Here is a 16,716-nt window from a genome sequence, read left to right as displayed (position 1 = left end):
GAAATGTGAGTGTGCCTGCTTGGTGCTAGAGAGAAGGGGGGGCACTGGGCAGCGGCCTCTGTGAGTTCTATTTCTCAGCAGTTTCTTCGCGTGGCTTGCGTGTATGTCTGAACGTGATTACTCAGTCACAACAGTTCCAAAACAAAGGAAGAGGATGTTTACTCTATGCTCTGCAAGCACTGCCTTTGGAGCTCCTCTGCATTTGAGTCCTGTAGTCTCCTACCCTTCGACAGAAGTTGGTCACAGCATATTGTTTTCTCCAGGCAGTTGTCAACTATGTACTTTTGTACTATGTGCTTGTGATTGCTGACTTGTAAGGTTGCCAGGTCCCTCTTTGCCACAGGTGGAAGGTTTTTGGGGTGGAGCCTGAGGAGGGCGAGGTTTGGGGAGGGGAGGGACTTCAATGCCATAGAGTCCCATTGCCAAAGGTGAAATGATCGCTGTCAGCTGGAGATCAGTTGTAATAGCAGGAGATCTCCAACTAGTACCTGGAGGCTGGCAACCCTACTTGTGAGCATGGAGTCTACATATGTAGGAATCATTCATGCGCAGCCTCAGAGTTGCCTTAGCCTCCAGGTGGGGCCTGGAGAGCTCCCAGAATTTCAACTCCAGTTCCTCCAGAGCAAAAGGCTGCTCCTGTCCAGTGCAGAGCAGCAAATGCTTTTTATTTTCATGGTCCATCAATACATACCCGTACATGCTCAGTCAAGCCATGGATAGCCCTTTCCTCCATGAACATGTCTGCTCCCCTCTTAAAGCCTTCCAAGTTGGCAGCCATCGCCACATCCTGGGGCAGGGAGTTCCACAATAGGGTTGCCAGGTCCCTCTTCACTACCAGTGGGAGGTTTTGGGGGTGGAGCTTGAGGAAGGCCGGGTTTGGGGAGGGGAGGGACCTCAATGCCATAGATTCCAATTGCCAAAGGCGGCCATTTTCTCCAGGTGAACTGATCTCTATCAGCAGGAGATTATGGGCGCTTTGGCAATTAGTCTCTACAGCATTGAAGTCCCTCCCCTCCCCAAACCCTGCCTTCCTCAGGCTCCAGCCCAAAAACCTCCCGCCGGTGGTGAAGAGGGACCTGGAAACGCTATGACACCTACATATGTGTGGACCGATCCTGAAGATAGCACAAAGAGTGTACACAGACATATATATATTCCTTAGAAATCCAGGGACAAGTCCTTATCCAAAAAAGAAAAGGGACATAATGAGGCTGGTCTAGAGATTGTCTGGACAAAACCAGGAAATTGACACCCAACAGTCACCCTTTTGTACAGCACAACACCTCTGTAGGGAGTATGGCGGGGTGGACAAGGCTTGTTCACCCGCTCCACTCTCCCTCTCATGGTAGCGACAGTTCTGTTGCCTGGGATTTAAGGCTTCTTTTTGGGAAGGACAAGGTCCAACATCAAATCTCTCTGCTCCTGCTCTGACTCCACCTGTCTATAGCCAAAGACTTTCATCGCTAGTTGGCAGCTGTTTTGCACTTCTTTCACTTCCTGGAAGTTGAGGCGCTTCCTCCAAGCCTGTGATACCATGTGGGCATTTTTCTGTATCCCCAGGGGATCGATTTTGGCTTGGTCGGCATTGATGGCAGGCCGGTGTGTTATGTTGTACACCCAAGCCTCAAGCTTACGGGAGGAAGTCAAGCCAGTGAAACGGTACCACTCTACCAACTGCCTGACGGGGTCCCTCACTAGATCTTCATACCGTGTTAGGAGATACCGCCTCCTCAGAGCTGGAGGCAGTTGGTTCAAGGCCGTGAGGTACATCCCGGCCTGGCTGTGGCAGATCTTGCGCATGACCACAGGGGTGCTGGGGGTGGCATTGACAGCATTGTTGATGAGCAGATCGTCAAAGTAAAGGGAGACGATCTGACGGGAAGCGTACACAGCCCGGGGGTCCCTGACCAAGTGTATAACGTGGAGATTGAGGGAAGGATCTGTCAGGAGCGGATAAAGTGCTTCCAGTTGGAAAAAGCGTACAGTCTTGACCACAACGTGGCTGTAAGTGGTGCAGACCTCTGAAACCATCTCTATAGGGGAGTGACCACAACGAGCTTTGCAGTCCGCCATATCTATGATGTCAGAGCGGCTGAAGGCTTCACAGGCTGGAGGAGAACACAAGGCCCGGCTCATGAACCACATGAAGACCTGGTAGACCTTGCTGGGCTGCTTGATGTAAGAGCACAGGGCTGTCATGTCGCACAGGAATACGGAGCGCAGCAAGTCCCGCAGCGGCCCCTGAAGGAGCTCAGGGCTGCCCCAAGGCATGCTGACCCACACGTGCTTTGCAGGCTCCATCAAGTAGAAGACCTCTGGGTTTTGGCTGAAAAGTTGGCCTGCCAGAGTGGATCCAGAGCGCCAGGTAGAGAGAATCAGCACGTGAGTCCTGTTGGAGGCACAGGCTCCCTGGTGCCACTCATGTCTTCTCCAAGACGAGAATATGAAGAGCAGGACAAACGCTGAGGCGATGAGAATGTGGCAAGTGTTGACTCTAATAAGCATCTTTCTAGGCTGAAGAGGAGCCTACAGGAGACAGAACAAGAATCAGAAACACGTTCATAAGAACATAAGAAAGGCCCTGCTGGATCGGACCAAGGACCATCAAGTCCAGCAGTCACATGAACACATGAAGCTGCCCTATACTGAATCAGACCCTCGGTCCATCAAAGTCAGTATTGTCTACTCAGACCAGCCGCAGCTCTCCAGGGTCTCAGGCAGAGGTCTTTCACATCACCTACTTGCCTTGTCCCTTTAACTGGAGATGCCGGGGATTGAACCTGGGACCTTCTGCATGCCAAGCAGAGGCTCTGCCGCTGAGTCATGGCAGTGCGGTTCTGTTCAGAGCTACTGTTGGGCTGGATCCAGCCGGGATTTTCCCCCACTCAATTCTCCTCATTATTACAGCCCTTATCCCATAGGTCTGTTCACACAGTGGCCAACCAGGTGCCTCTAGGAAGCCCACAAACAAGACCACTGCAGCAGCACCATTCCTCTGGGTATGGTTAGACATGTAGGATACTATGGACATGTTCTTCTATAGTGGTTCCCAAACTTTTTTTGACCAGGGACCACTAGGACTTTTTTGTTCGGTGCAGGGATCCCAAGGTTCAAAATAAAAATTCAGAGAATTTGAAAATAAACTTTAATCATAACTGTTAGTTAAACATTAAACTTAGAATAATATTTGAATATATATTTTTATAATAGAGAACTTTTAATTGAAAATATTAATTTAGTATGGGTTTATAACTTTGTTTCACGACCTTAATTTAGTTCTCGCGGACCCCTGGCGGTCCACTGACTCCTGGTTGGGAACCAGTGTTCTATAGCATTGTGATAAAACACACGTTTTGCATGTAGAAGTTCCCAGGTTCAGTACTTGGCAACTCTAGCATGTCTGGTAGGAAATACTGGGGAAGCTCTTTTTTCAGCTGAGACTCAAGTGAGAACAGACCTCATTGAGCTAAAGGCTGTGTTGGCCATTCATCACCCGGGGTTTCTCCAGCTTTGCCATGTAATTGCCAAAAGCTGCTTTGGTACAACCTTTCCAGGAAGATCGTCACCAACCGTGGATTTTTGTAGAAAGGAAGGTGTTGATTTCCACCCCATTCCCACTCACCCCCCGCACCTGCCACCCCCACCCTGTGCCACCAGTGGGGGGAGCTGCCTTTTATTAAACAATAGCATGATATACCTACTATGACAAAAAGACGAAATGGCGAAATGACAAAAAGACGAAAACGCATGGTTGCTTTAACCTCCTTTATTCCCTGTTTCAGCCAGGATTCAGCTAGGATCGAACGCAGTTCGAAGGGAGAATGGGGGGAGGGGGAACCCTGTGCAGCAACTGGAGCTTGGAAAGAAGGCAGTTAAGGGGAGATATGACAGAGGTCTATAAAATTATGCATGGTATGGAGAGTGGATCGGGATAAGCTTTTCTCCCTCTCTCATAATACTAGAATGCGGGGTCATCTGCTGAAGCTGGAGGGTGAGAGATTCAAAACAGATAAAGAGGAACTATTTCTTCATACAACATATAGTTAAATTGTGGAACTCCCTGCCCCAGGATGTGGTGATGGCAGCCAACTTGGAAGGCTTTAAGAGGGGAATGGACATGTTCATGGAGAAGAGGGGTATTCATGGCTACTAGTCAAAATGGCTACTAGTCATGATGTATACCTATTGTCTCCAGGATCAGGGGAGCATGCCCATTATATTAGGTGCTGTGGAACACAGGCAGGATAATGCTGCTGCAGTTGTCTTGCTTGTGGGCTTCCTAGAGGCTATTGTGTGAACAAACTGCTGGACTTGATGGACCTTGGTCTGATACAGCATGGTCTTTCTTATGTTCATAGGAGTAAAATAGGGAGTTGTCCCATGTGGAAGCAAGGCTAAGGGGCTTTTCCTGACAATTGGGAGTTGCATTCTGCTGGGATCTCTTGGAAGTAAACACAATTCGCAGGTATATATGCAAGAGCAACGGGAGAAGTCAGGAACAGGTAGGGTTGCCAGGTCCAGGTTGGGATATACCCGAAGATTTTAGGGTGGAGCCTGAGGAGGGCGCAGTTTGGGGAGGGGCAGGACTTCAGTGGGGTATAATGCCATAGAATACACCTTCCAAAGGGGCCATTTTCTCCAGGTGAACTGATCTCTGTCATCTGGAAATCAGTTGTAATAGTGGGAGATCTTCAGCCACCACCTGGAGGTTCTAACAGAAAAAATCATCTATGCTGTACAGGGGACTGAGCAGCTTCAAGGAGGCATGTGATGCTGAGTGTCAATTCAAGGAAAATGGAGGCATGTTCTGCTGAAGAAGCCACCTAGTGGTGAAAACGTCATTAATCCGGAAGACGTTCCTGTTTTCTGTGTTCATCTGCTCGCCTCTGATACAGGAACACTTGTTCCGCCCTGATTCGAGCTCTGTGTGTGACGATTGTGGACTCACAGCTTCCTATGGACTTGTGGCTACATTCAGGAAAGTCTTTGTGACTATGAAGTTGATGGACTTTTCCTATATTTGATGCATAGATATCATTGTACATTTTGTATGTATTTTTGCACATCCTTTTGCACTGTTGATTTTGTGTATTCACCATGTTCACATTGTTTATTGTTTGGTCTATATATAAACTTGTTTGAATTCGGAGCTGAGTTCTGGTATGTACCTCAACCACCTGGAGGTTGGCAACCCTAGAAACAGGGATCCCTCCAGAACTGGTGGTCACCTTGGGGAATCCCTTCAGAAAAAGCCCTGTGAAAAACCTCTGTAAGTAGTTTACCGACTTTATTGCTTATTGGGTCACTTGCCATGGGAGTTTTTACGAATAGGCACAAGGCCCAGCTGAGACTTGGCAGGAACTGACGGCAGGAGTTCGGCTGCTTGGGGGAAGGGAAGCGTGATGTTGACGTTGAAAGCAGCCGCAGAAGGAAAAAGAACATTTCGCCAGCCTGACAGAATGAAGCCTTGCGGGTTTTTTTGGAGCCACTGGTGCAGAGTAAAGATGTCAGCACTGAGAGCTCACCAGACAGTCCCGTCACGTCGGGTGTCAGTTAAAAGAAGCGCTGATAGAAGCTGGGCAGTGAGTTCACACTCTGTAGGACCAGCGAGCTCAGTAATCTCAAAGGAGAAGATGGGAGTGGAGGAAAGCAGACGCTGCAAGACAGGGGAGGAGACTGTTGTGTCTGCAAAGTCTTGCCCTTTTAGTTCAAGGCAATCCCCTAATGAAAGAAATTGAAAAACAGGGAGGAAAAGTTTTTAAGATGTTTCAGAAGCAGAATACACTTTGAAAACTCACAAAGCTGCCTTATTTATACTTAGCCAGGCCATTTATCAGTCACAGTACGTACTGTCTGTTCTGACTGGCAGTGCCTTTCCAGAGTCACAGGTAGAGACCCTTGTATCTAATTCTTTTTAACAAGAGATGTCTGGAATTGAACCTGGGGCCTACCGCATGCCTAGCAGGGGCTCTGTCACTGTATCACAGTCCCTCCCTTAAATGAAGTGTAACATTTTGCTCAGTTCGTTTAAAGTCACCAGTGTGCATTTAAGTATTTATGTTTTATGTATTAAAAAGCATCTGTACCCTGCCTTTCTCTGAGAACTCAAGGTGGCGTACATCTTGAAAATGTAGGTCAGGAAATGGGCAGGGGTGGGTACAGAGAGGGTTTTTATAACTGGAAGATTTGGAAAGGTTTATCAGGATATAGATGCATGCTTAGGAGTAAAAATTCTTTGGGAAGTGTATAGCCTGTCGGTGCAACTTGGAGAGAAACCCTTGCAACAGCAGTCTCAGGGTACTGGAAGAACAAATTATGGGGTTAATGAAAAATTACCCTTAAACCAGCCTCTCCATTGAAGTAGGATTGAACATATACTGCCTTGCAGTAGAGAGCAACCAGAAAAAATGATATGTTGTCCTTGTCAGAGCCAAAAGGGGTCTGCAATTGGTCTCCAGGTGGTGGCTGGAGACCTCCCTCTATTACAACTGATCTACAGCCGATAGAGACCAGTTCATCAGTGACCTGGAGTTGGGTTTGAACAGCGAAGTGGCAAAGTTTGCAGATGACACCAAATTATTCAGGGTAGTAAAAACAAAAATGGACTGTGAAGAGCTCCAAAAAGATCTCTACAAATTGGAGGAGTGGGCATTAAAATGGCAAATGAGATTCAATGTGAGCAAGTGAAAAGTGATGCATAATGGGGCAAAAAATCCCTACTTCACATATACACTGATGGGATCTGTGCTGGCAGTGACAGACCAAGAAAGGGATCTTGGGGTGGTAGTGGATTGTTTTCGATGAAGATGTCAACCCAGTGTGCCGCTGCTGTAAAAAAGGCAAATTTCATGCTGGCCATAATTAGACGAGGAATAGAGAATAAAACTGCTGATATCATATATCTATAAAATTATGCATGGTATGGAGAGAGTGGACCGGGAGAAGCTTTTCTCCCTCTCTCATAATACTAGAATGTGGGGTCATCTGCTGAAGCTGGAGGGTGAGATTCAAAACAGATAAAAGGAAGCATTTCTTCACCCAACGTATAGTTAAATTGTGGAACTCCCTGCCCCAGGGTGTGGTGATGGCTGCCAACTTGGAAGGCTTTAAGAGGGGAGTGGACATGTTCATGGAGGAAAGGGGTATTCATGGCTACTAGTACAAATGGATACTAGTCATGATGCATACCTATTCTGTCCAGGATCAGAGGAGCATGCCGAATATATTAGGTGCTGTGGAACACAGGTAGGATGGTGCTGCTGCAGTCGTCTTGTTTGTGGGCTTCCTAGAGGCACCTGGTTGGCCACTGTGTGAACAGACTGCTGGACCTGATGGGCCTTGGTCTGATCCAGCAGGGCCTTTCTTATGTTCTTATGTCTACGATGTGTAGTCAGCACTGCTAGTGGCCATTAACGGACCTCTCCTCTATTAATTGGTCAAATTCACTTTGAAAGCCACTTGTGCTAGAGGTCATTGCTACATTCACTGGCAGCAAATTCTACAATATAATTACCCTGTTGAATAAAGAAGCACTGCCTTTGTCAGTCCTGAATAGGTTTGCCAACAATGTGGAGAAGAAAATCTGGTCCTTTTTGTACATCTGCTAGACTAGCCAGGGTTTATGCAACAAACTGTGGTTGAAACATATTGTGACTTCTGGATACAACTTAGGGTTGCCAACAGTAGCAGGAGATCTCCTGCTAATTCAACTGATCTCCAGCCGATAGAGATCAGATACACCTGGAGAAAAATGGCTGCTTTGGCAATTGGGCTCTATGGCATTGAAGTCCCTCCCCTCCCCAAACCCCGCCCTCTTCAGGCTCCGCCCCCAAAATCTCCCGCTGGTTGGGAAGAGGGACCTGGCATCCCTAATACAACTGGATACAACAGCTGGACATGATGGGCCTTGGTCTGATCCAGCAGGGCCTTTCTTATGTTCTAAAGAAGTTGCAGTTCTGTCTACCACCACGGGATGGGAGCATTTACCAGATGAGCATGAAAATCATCTAACCGCCTTCACAGATTGCTTGGGAAATTGCAGTTTATGAATTCTGGGAAATATGTGTCATTTTAATTCCTATGAATATTATAATTCATACCAACAAAACTTTATTATGCTTGATGCTCTGGTCCTAATTTTTGTAAATGCTTGGAAGCGGGGTGAGTGTGTGTGCGGATAAAGACCATGCTGAATCGAACGAATGTCCATCTATTCCAGCATCCTAATACCCATTGACAGACCTATCTTCTGTTCATTAGTCTAATCCTTAAAGCCATCTGAAGTAGTAGTCATCATTACATATTATCACAGTGATACCCCAGGCTCCATCCCCAAATCCCCAGGAATTTCTCAGCCTGGAGTTGGCAACTCTGCTAACAGTACCAGGGAACTTTGCATCAGGAACATGGGTGAGGGGGGATTAATGCTTTATGTTTAGATCTGTGGCACACCACCACCCTTCGCAAACAGTGGTTAAGGAAGGGGTTTCCCTTATCCCTTGAGTGAAAGCCAGATTAAACATACTATGTGCCCATCCCTGCAATGTCTCTTTGCCCATGTATTGTTCTGTCATGAAGAAGAGCTAAGCCTTTAAGTGTGCAGTTGGCAGAAAAGGCAAAAAAAAAAATCAGATGAAGGGAAGAGTCTTTTCTCCAAGCTCCCCCAGGCTATGGGGAGCTTTACCTGCACGCATGGTTTGGAGATACGCTTGCCAACTGCCTGGAGAAAAAAAAAAGCCCTGTCCCTTTAAATGGGATCACAGAACCACAAAGTTGGAAGGGACCACCAGAGTCATCTAGTCCAACCTTGTGTACAACTCAGGAAACTCACAACTACTTACCCCCCACACCCCCAGTGACCCCCATTCCATGCCCAGAAGATGGCCAAGATGCCCTCCCTCTCATGAACTGCCTAAGGTCATAGAATCAGCATTGCTAACAGATGGCCATCTAGCCTCTGCTTAAAAACCTCCAGAGAAGGAGCGCTCACCACCTGCCGTGGAAGCCTGTTCCACTGAGGAACCGCTCTAACTGTTAGATAATTCTTCCTAATGTCTAGATGGAAATTCTTTTGATTTAATTTCAACCCATTGGTTCTGGTCCGACCTTCAGGGGAAACAGAAAACAACTCTGCACCCTCCTATACATGACAGCCCTTCAAGTACTTGAAGATGGTTATCATATCCCCTCTCAGCCTTCTCCTCTCCAGGCTAAACATACCCAGCTCCTTCAACCAGGTGATGTTACTTATCTCCATACCATGAAAAGCTTCAGCCACCCATTCCCACAAATTAAGCCTCTATTAAAGGGACAAGAGCAGCCTGAATAGCCAAAACTAGCCCAAACTTGTTCGAGCTCAGAAGCTAAGTAGGGTTGGCTATGGTTAATACTTGGATGAGAGACCCCCAAGGAAGTCTGGTATTGTTATGCAGAGGAAGGCAATGGCAAACCACTTCTGTTCATCTCTTGTCTTGAAAACCCCATGACGGGTTGCCATGAGTCATCTATGACTTGATGGCACTTAGTTATTGTTAAAGGGACAAGACATTTTTTTCAAGGCTTGCTGGCAGCTGTACATGGAGAAAGGCAAGGGCAGAAAGGGTTCCAATGCATCGTCTCCAGAGCCTTTTGCACTTTAAAAGTAATACAACAATACATACATTGCATCTGTGTGCAATGTGGAAATACCCACACCAGAGTCACTCTTTTCAGGAAGGTGGTCCAAAGAACTAAGTCAAACTGAGGTGATAAGAGACAGAATCATAGAGTTGGAAGGGACCACCAGGGTCATCTAGTCCAACCCCCTGCACAATACAGGAAATTCACATATACCTTCCAACCCCCACCCCCAGTGACCAGAAGATGGCCAAGATGCCCTCCCTCTCATCATCTGCCTAAGGTCGCAGAATCAGCATTGCTGAAGTCCTAGGACTGTTGGGCAAATTTAAAACCAACAAGCCTCCAGGTTAGATGACCCCAGGGTTCTTAAGGCAATTAAATGTGAAATTGTTGACCAACCAGTATTTGTAAGTTGTCACTAAAATCAGCCTCTTTGCCAAAGGACAGGACAGTGGTAAACGTTACACCAGTTTTTAAAAGGGGACCAGAGGGGAACCAGGAAATTACGGACCAGTTAGCCTAATGTCTGTCCCAGGCAAATTAGTAGAAGCTGTAATCAAAGACAGAATCAAAGATGGATCTAAAGAAAGAAAAAGCCTGCTGAGGGGAAATCAGCATGGCTTCTGCAAAGGGAAGTCCTGCCTCACCAACCTTTTGGAGTTCTTTGAGGAAGTACACAAGCAGATAATGGTGAGTCCGTAGACATTGTATACGTTGTCCACAGTAGACAGTAGACATTGTATACTTGGACTGTCAAAAGGCTTTTGATAAGTTACCTCACCAAGAACGCCTGAGTAAACTTAGGGCTAAACTACATGCTTCATTTTTATTTATTTTTGACAAATTGGATTGGGGTTCCCCAGACCTGAAACACTTTCCCTGCAGTTAGACAACTGCGAGGAAAGGTATTTTTTAAAGATCGCAGGAGCCTGGGAGACTCCTGCCTTCCCCTCCAGGGTGCTTTCCAGAGCCTAAACAATGCTCAGAATACTCCATTTGCAGCTCCAAAATTATGCAAATATTTTCCTTTTGGGGACCTTTTGTCCCAGAAAACTACCCGGGGGGGGAGGGAGGAACTTCTCCTTCCTTGACACTGGAGTTCTGAGCAGAATCGGGCTTCTGGGGACTTTAAAAATGCCTTTCCCTGAAGCTGCTGTGTGATTGCTGCGAAAGCATATCAGGTCTGAGGGACCCCGACCCTACTCACCATAAAACATTATGTGGAGTTGAGCCATGAGGACTCAGAAAATAAGAGGACAGGTCTTCTCATAGATCAGTGTTGGCGAACCTATGGCACGTGTGCCGACTCCGGCACACGTAGCCCTCTCTGCTGGCACACGCAGCTCCCGCCCCCTTCCCTGTACTCCCCGCCACCCAGCTGGGCGGCTGGGGCTTTGACCCACGCTGAACTGCACTGCGCTGCTGCGTGGAGCGGTTCAAAGCTCCCTCCCCCTTCGCTGCACTCTCCGCCGCCCAGCTGGGACTTTGAACAGCGCCGAACTGCACTGTGCTGCTGCGCGGAGTGGTTCAAAGCTCCCGCCCCCTTTGCTGCACTCCCCGCCGCCCAGCTGGGCGGCTGGGGCTTTGAACTGCGCCGCGCTGCTGCGCTGAGCAGTTCAAAGCTCCCGCCCCCTTCCCTGCACAAAGTGTTGGCACTTTGCAATAAATAAGTGGGTTTTGGGTTGCAGTTTGGGCACTTGGTTTGTAAAAGGTTCGCCATCATTGTTATAGATTAACACTTAGTTACATGACAGGAAGCAGAGAGCAGAAATCAGTGGACAGTTCTCTCAATGGAGGGAAGTAAACAGTGGGGTCCCACACAGATAGGTTATGAGGATGGTGGTATTTGATTTGTTCATAAATGATCTGGGCCTGGGGATGAACAGCGTGCTGACCAGGTTTGCAGGTGACACAAAATTATTCAGGAAGGTGAAAACCAAGGCTGACTGTGAAGAGCACCAGGAAGATCTCCACAAATTGGGTGAGTGGACAACAATGTGGGAATAGATTATAGGGCTGTACAGTAACAAAACAGTTCAAAAAGATACTTGGGTAAAGGTTTAGGGGCTGTGGTCTATACTACTGTATATTATTTGTACTGTCTGTAGATGTAAGTAGAATCCTACATTGTAAATTTTGCATCGTTTAACATATCGTGTTAATACTTATGTTTTGCTTCAGTTCTGTTTTAGATTTCTGGTTGGTTCCAGATTTCTACAATCCAAATCCTCTTGCATTGTTTATTGGATGTCCCATTCCGTTGACTGTGTTGACTTATTCTGTGTAATCCACCTTGAGCCCCAATGAGAAAAGAGGACTACACATAGCATAAATAAATTAAAATAAATACATGAATGAAATTCAATGTAGGTAAGTGTATTGTGATACACATCAGAACAACAACAACAAAAATCCCAGCTTTGAGTATATGATAATGGGATCTGAACTTACTGGGACTGATAGAGAAAGGGAGAAAACACATGGTCACTTTAGCCTCCTTTATTCCCTGTTTCAGCCAGGATTCAGCCAGGATCGAACGCATGCCTTTCGCCGAACGTGCGTTCGATCCTGGCTGAACCCTGGCTGAAACAGGGAATAAAGGAGGCTAAAGCTACCATGCGTTTTCGCCCAAAGAGACCTTGGAGTCAAAGTGGATAGCTCAATGAAAAAGCTGGTCTGTTGTGTGGCAATGGTGAAAAAGGCACACTCCATCCTGGGGACTGCTAGCTAAACAAAAAAGCCAATATTATAACACCCCTGTATAGATCTATGGTCCAGCCTCATTTGGAACACTGTGTGCAATTCTAGTCACCATATCTCAAAAAAGGCATTGTAGAGCTGGAAAAACTACAGGGCAACCAAGATGATTAGGGGCTTGAGCACCTCACCTATGAGGAAAGGCTGAAGTGTCTGGGACTTTTAAGTTTCTAAAAGAGATGACTAAGGGGGGATGTGATAGAGGTTTATAAAGGTATGCAAGTGGAGGGGAGAGAGTTTTTTTCTCTCCATCTTGCACAATATAAGAAGAAGAAGAGTTGGTTTTTATAGGTCAGCTTTCTCTACCACTTAAGGAAGAATCAAACTGGCTTATAATCACCTTCCCTTTGCCTCCCCACAACAGACACCCTGTGAGGTAGGTGGGACTGAGGGAGCTCTAAGAGAGCTGTGACCAGCCCAAGGTCCCCAAGCTGGTTTCATGTGGAGGAGTGGGGAAACCAATCCGATTCACCAGATTAGCCTCCGCCGCTCATGTGTAGGAGCGGGGAATCAAACCCGGTTCTCCAGATTAGAGTCCACCGCTCCAAACCACCACTCTTAACCATGCTGGAAGCACACAATGAATTTAAAGAACAATAGATTCAGGGTGGACAAAAGGAAATACTTCTTTATCCGACTAGTGATTAAAATGAGGAATGTATTGCCACCACTGCATGTAGTGATGGCCACAAGTATAGATGGCTTTATAAGGGGGATTAGACAGATTCATGGAGGAGAGGTGTATCAGTGGCTACTAGCCATGGTGACTAAAAGGAACCTCCACATTTAGAGGCGGTAATCCTCCATCTGGCAGCTATCTTAAAAGTATACATAATTAGGGCTCAAAAATATATGAGATGTGTCCACATTTAAAATTTATAAGCTGCCACTCCAGAGGTTTGATTTCGAAGGAAGATCAACTCTATCCATAAAGTTGAAGACTGCAGACTCATAAAACCTTAGCTAATATCAAATCAGGGAGCCAGCTTTTGAATAGAAAAATCAGACAGATTGAAAAATTAAAACTTCTTTTGCTTCACAGACCTGGGGCAAATTGAGGTGGCACAAGCCTGATATTTGCATCTTATGAACTGAACTAAAAATATAAACTTTGTCTTGTCTGTTTAAGATTTACTTCTGAATAGACATGGTTAAGAGCCCTCCCTTTTATCCCCACTAGCTGTGCCGAGAATCAGGAAATGCTTATGCTTCCTGTGTCCCGTTCCTTTTCTACTGCAGCCCTTTCCTCAGGACATTCTTTCCCCTACCTTTATACAGGCATGTTTCTGGTCTCAGAAATAAATTGCTGGAAAAGAACTGGCCAGGAGAGGGGGATTGTGGAGGGAAAGCAGTTGGCAGAGGCAGAGTCACGATTCCCCTACCATTAGCTGCTGCTGGGCTTCTCCTGCAAAGGCTCCTCTCCTCAGCGGCACTGACATCATTCAGTAAATCCCCCAGAATTACAGCTCATCTCCAGACTACAGAGATCAGTTCCCCTGGAGAAAATTGATGTCTTGGAGGGTGGATTCTGTGGCACTGCACCCCGATGAGGCCCATATCCTCCCCAGGCTCCATCCCCAAATCTCCAGGAGTTTCCCAACCTGGATATGGTAACCCTACCCCACCCCACCTCATCCCCTGGTAACCCTATTTCAGAACCTCTGCTTCTTCAGTGCAGTATGCAGTCACGGCTTCAGAGGTCCCAGGCTGTGAATACCCCTTTTAAAGAACAATAGCCCCTTCTTAGTTCTCTGGGATAGACAGTAGGTCAGGTTTTTGTTTTTTTTTTACCTTCTGTTGGGGTCACCTCTTCCTTTTTCAGGTGGTTCCTTCAGGCAGGAAGAAGCTTCCCTTCAAGACTGACACAGTCTTGTATGGGTGTATGTGCTCAGAGGGTGGTTCAGGAGTATTAAAGCATAGCCCTGAGGGGAAATTATAATCCAGGGCAAAGCAGAAACAAAAAAAAGCATGCTTCAGCTCTCTGCAGATTGATGGACCAGCCCAGAACAGCTACAAATCCGGTGTCAACAATACCTGTCAGCTACAAATCCACTGTCAAGAATACCCAGGGAGTTACGGCTGGGCCCTCATTGTTGATCTTTAGAAGGCAACTGAAGACCATTTTATTTAGGACTGCATTTAATTGCTTTAGCTTTTGTTATTGGCATGCCTAATCGGAGTTTTGAAATTGTGACTTTTAGGAGGGGGGTTATGATGGATGGTTTTATTTTGTTTTTATAATGTTTTATTTCTATTGTTCTTGAGTTCCGCAAGAGAGAAAAGTGGCTAATAAATGTTGTAAAAAAAATAATAAATATACACGACTGGCATCATTTCATCAAATTAAGCTTTCCCTTTCATTCAGGATTGCCAACTGGCCTGGAGAAATATGTCCTCTCTCTTTAAAAAAGTAAAGGTAAAGGTCCCCTGTGCAAGCACCGGGTCATTCCTGACCCATGGGGGGACGTCACATCCCGACGTTTCCTAGGCAGACTTTGTTTACGGGGTGGTTTGCCAGTGCCTTCCCCAGTCATCTTCCCTTTACCCCCAGCAAGCTGGGTACTCCTGAACAGAGATTTTGGAGAGGGGAAAATGAGGAACTGAGGCACATAGTGGTAACAAGGCAGGAAGTCCTAGAACGTCTAGACAAACTGCAAACTAACAAGTCACAGGGACCAGACGGTATTCATCCTAGAGTTCTTCAAGAACTCAAATGGGAAATTGCTGAACTTCTAACAAAGATATGTAATATGTCCCTTCGATCAGCCTCTGTACCAGAGGACTGGAGAATGGCCAATGTAACACCCATTTATAAAAAAAGGTTCCAGGGGGGACCCAGGAAATTACAGGCCAGTTAGCTTAACGTTTGTTAATGGAAAGCATTATTAAAGATAGAATTGTCAAGCATATAGAAGGGCAAGGTCTGCTGGGCAAAACCCAACATGGCTTCTGTAAGGGTAGGTCCTGTCTCACTAACCTGTTAGAGTTTTTGAAAGCGTCAATAAGAATGTGGACAGGAATGAGCCTGTGGATATTGTGTATTTGGATTTCCAAAAAGCTTTTGACAAACTCCCCCACCAAAGACTGCTAAGCAAACTTCATAGTCATGCGATAAGAGGACAAGTCCTCCTCTTATGGATTGAGAGCTGGCTGAAAAATGGGAAGCAGAGAGTAGGAATCAATGGTCAGTTCTCACAATGGCGGGATGTGAGCAGTGGGGTGCCTCAGGGATCTGTGTTGGGACCGGTGCTTTTCAGCCTGTTCATCAATGACCTGGAGTTGAGGTTAAACAGTGAAGTAGCCAAGTTTGCAGATGATACCAAATTATTTAGGGTGGTTAAAACAAAATCGGACTGTGAAGAGCTCCAGAAGGATCTCTGCATACTGGAAGAATGGGCATAAAAATGGCAAATGAGAATCAATGTAAGTGTAAAGTGATGCATATTGGGGCAAAAAATCCCAACTTCACATATACACTGATGGGATCTGTGCTGGCAGCAACAGACCAAGAAAGGGATCTTGGAGTGGTAGTGGATAGCTCAATGAAGATGTCAACCCAGTGTGCGGCTGCTGTAAAAAAGGCAAATGCCATGCTGGCCATAATTAGATGAGGAACAGAGAACAAAACTGCTGATATCATACTGCCCTTGTACAAATCTATGGTGAGAACACACTTGGAATACTGTGTACAGTTCTGGTCACCATACCTAAAAAAGGATATTACAGAGCTTGAGCAGGTGCAGAAAAGAGCAACCAAAATGATTAGGGGACTAGAGCTACTGTCCTATGGGGAGCGGTTAAGACGCTTAGGGCTGTTTAGCTTGGAAAGAAGGCGGCTGAGGGGAGACATGATAGAGGTCTATAAAATTATGCATGGTTTGGAGAGAGTGGACAGGGAGACGTTTTTCTCCCTCTCCCATAATTCTAGAAAACGGGGTCATCTGCTAAAGCTGGAGGGTGAGAGATTCAAAACAGATAAAAGGAAGTATTTTTTCACACAAAGCATAGTTAAATTGTGGTGATGGCTGCCAGCTTGGACGGCTTTAAGAGGGGAGTGGACATATTCATGGAGGAGAGGGGTATTCATGGCTATTAGTTAGAATGGATACTAGTCATGCTGCATACCTATTCTCTCTAGTATCAGAGGAGCATGCCTATTATTTTGGGTGCGGTGGAACACAGGCAGGATGGTGCTGCTCCAGTCGTCTTGTTTGGGGGCTTCCTAGAGGCACCTGGTTGGCCACTGTGTGAGCAGACTGCTGGACTTGATGGGCCTTGGTCTGATCCAGCAGGGCCTTTCTTATGTTCTTATGTACTCATTTGACCAACCTCGGAAGGATG

General features: G+C 46.4%; 1 protein-coding gene across 1 annotated transcript; it reads right to left on the bottom strand.

Annotated features, from left to right (window-relative positions):
- Nucleotides 1-941: 941 nt before the first annotated feature.
- LOC130493272 (carbohydrate sulfotransferase 5-like) lies at nt 942-14,260 on the bottom strand (the record flags this gene model as incomplete). Its single annotated transcript, XM_056866971.1, has 3 exons — nt 14,167-14,260; nt 1,379-2,514; nt 942-951 (listed from the first exon to the last, which is right to left on the bottom strand). Coding segments are annotated over exons 2-3 (1,137 nt in total), but the record flags the coding sequence as incomplete, so codon positions are not given.
- Between the last annotated feature and the right edge of the window lie 2,456 nt (nt 14,261-16,716).

Source organism: Euleptes europaea, chromosome 1 (assembly GCF_029931775.1).
Source record: "Euleptes europaea isolate rEulEur1 chromosome 1, rEulEur1.hap1, whole genome shotgun sequence".
NCBI classification, from domain to species: Eukaryota; Metazoa; Chordata; class Lepidosauria; order Squamata; family Sphaerodactylidae; genus Euleptes; species Euleptes europaea.
Note: the sequence above shows the minus strand (reverse complement) of the source record. Positions and strands in the feature narration are given on the sequence as shown.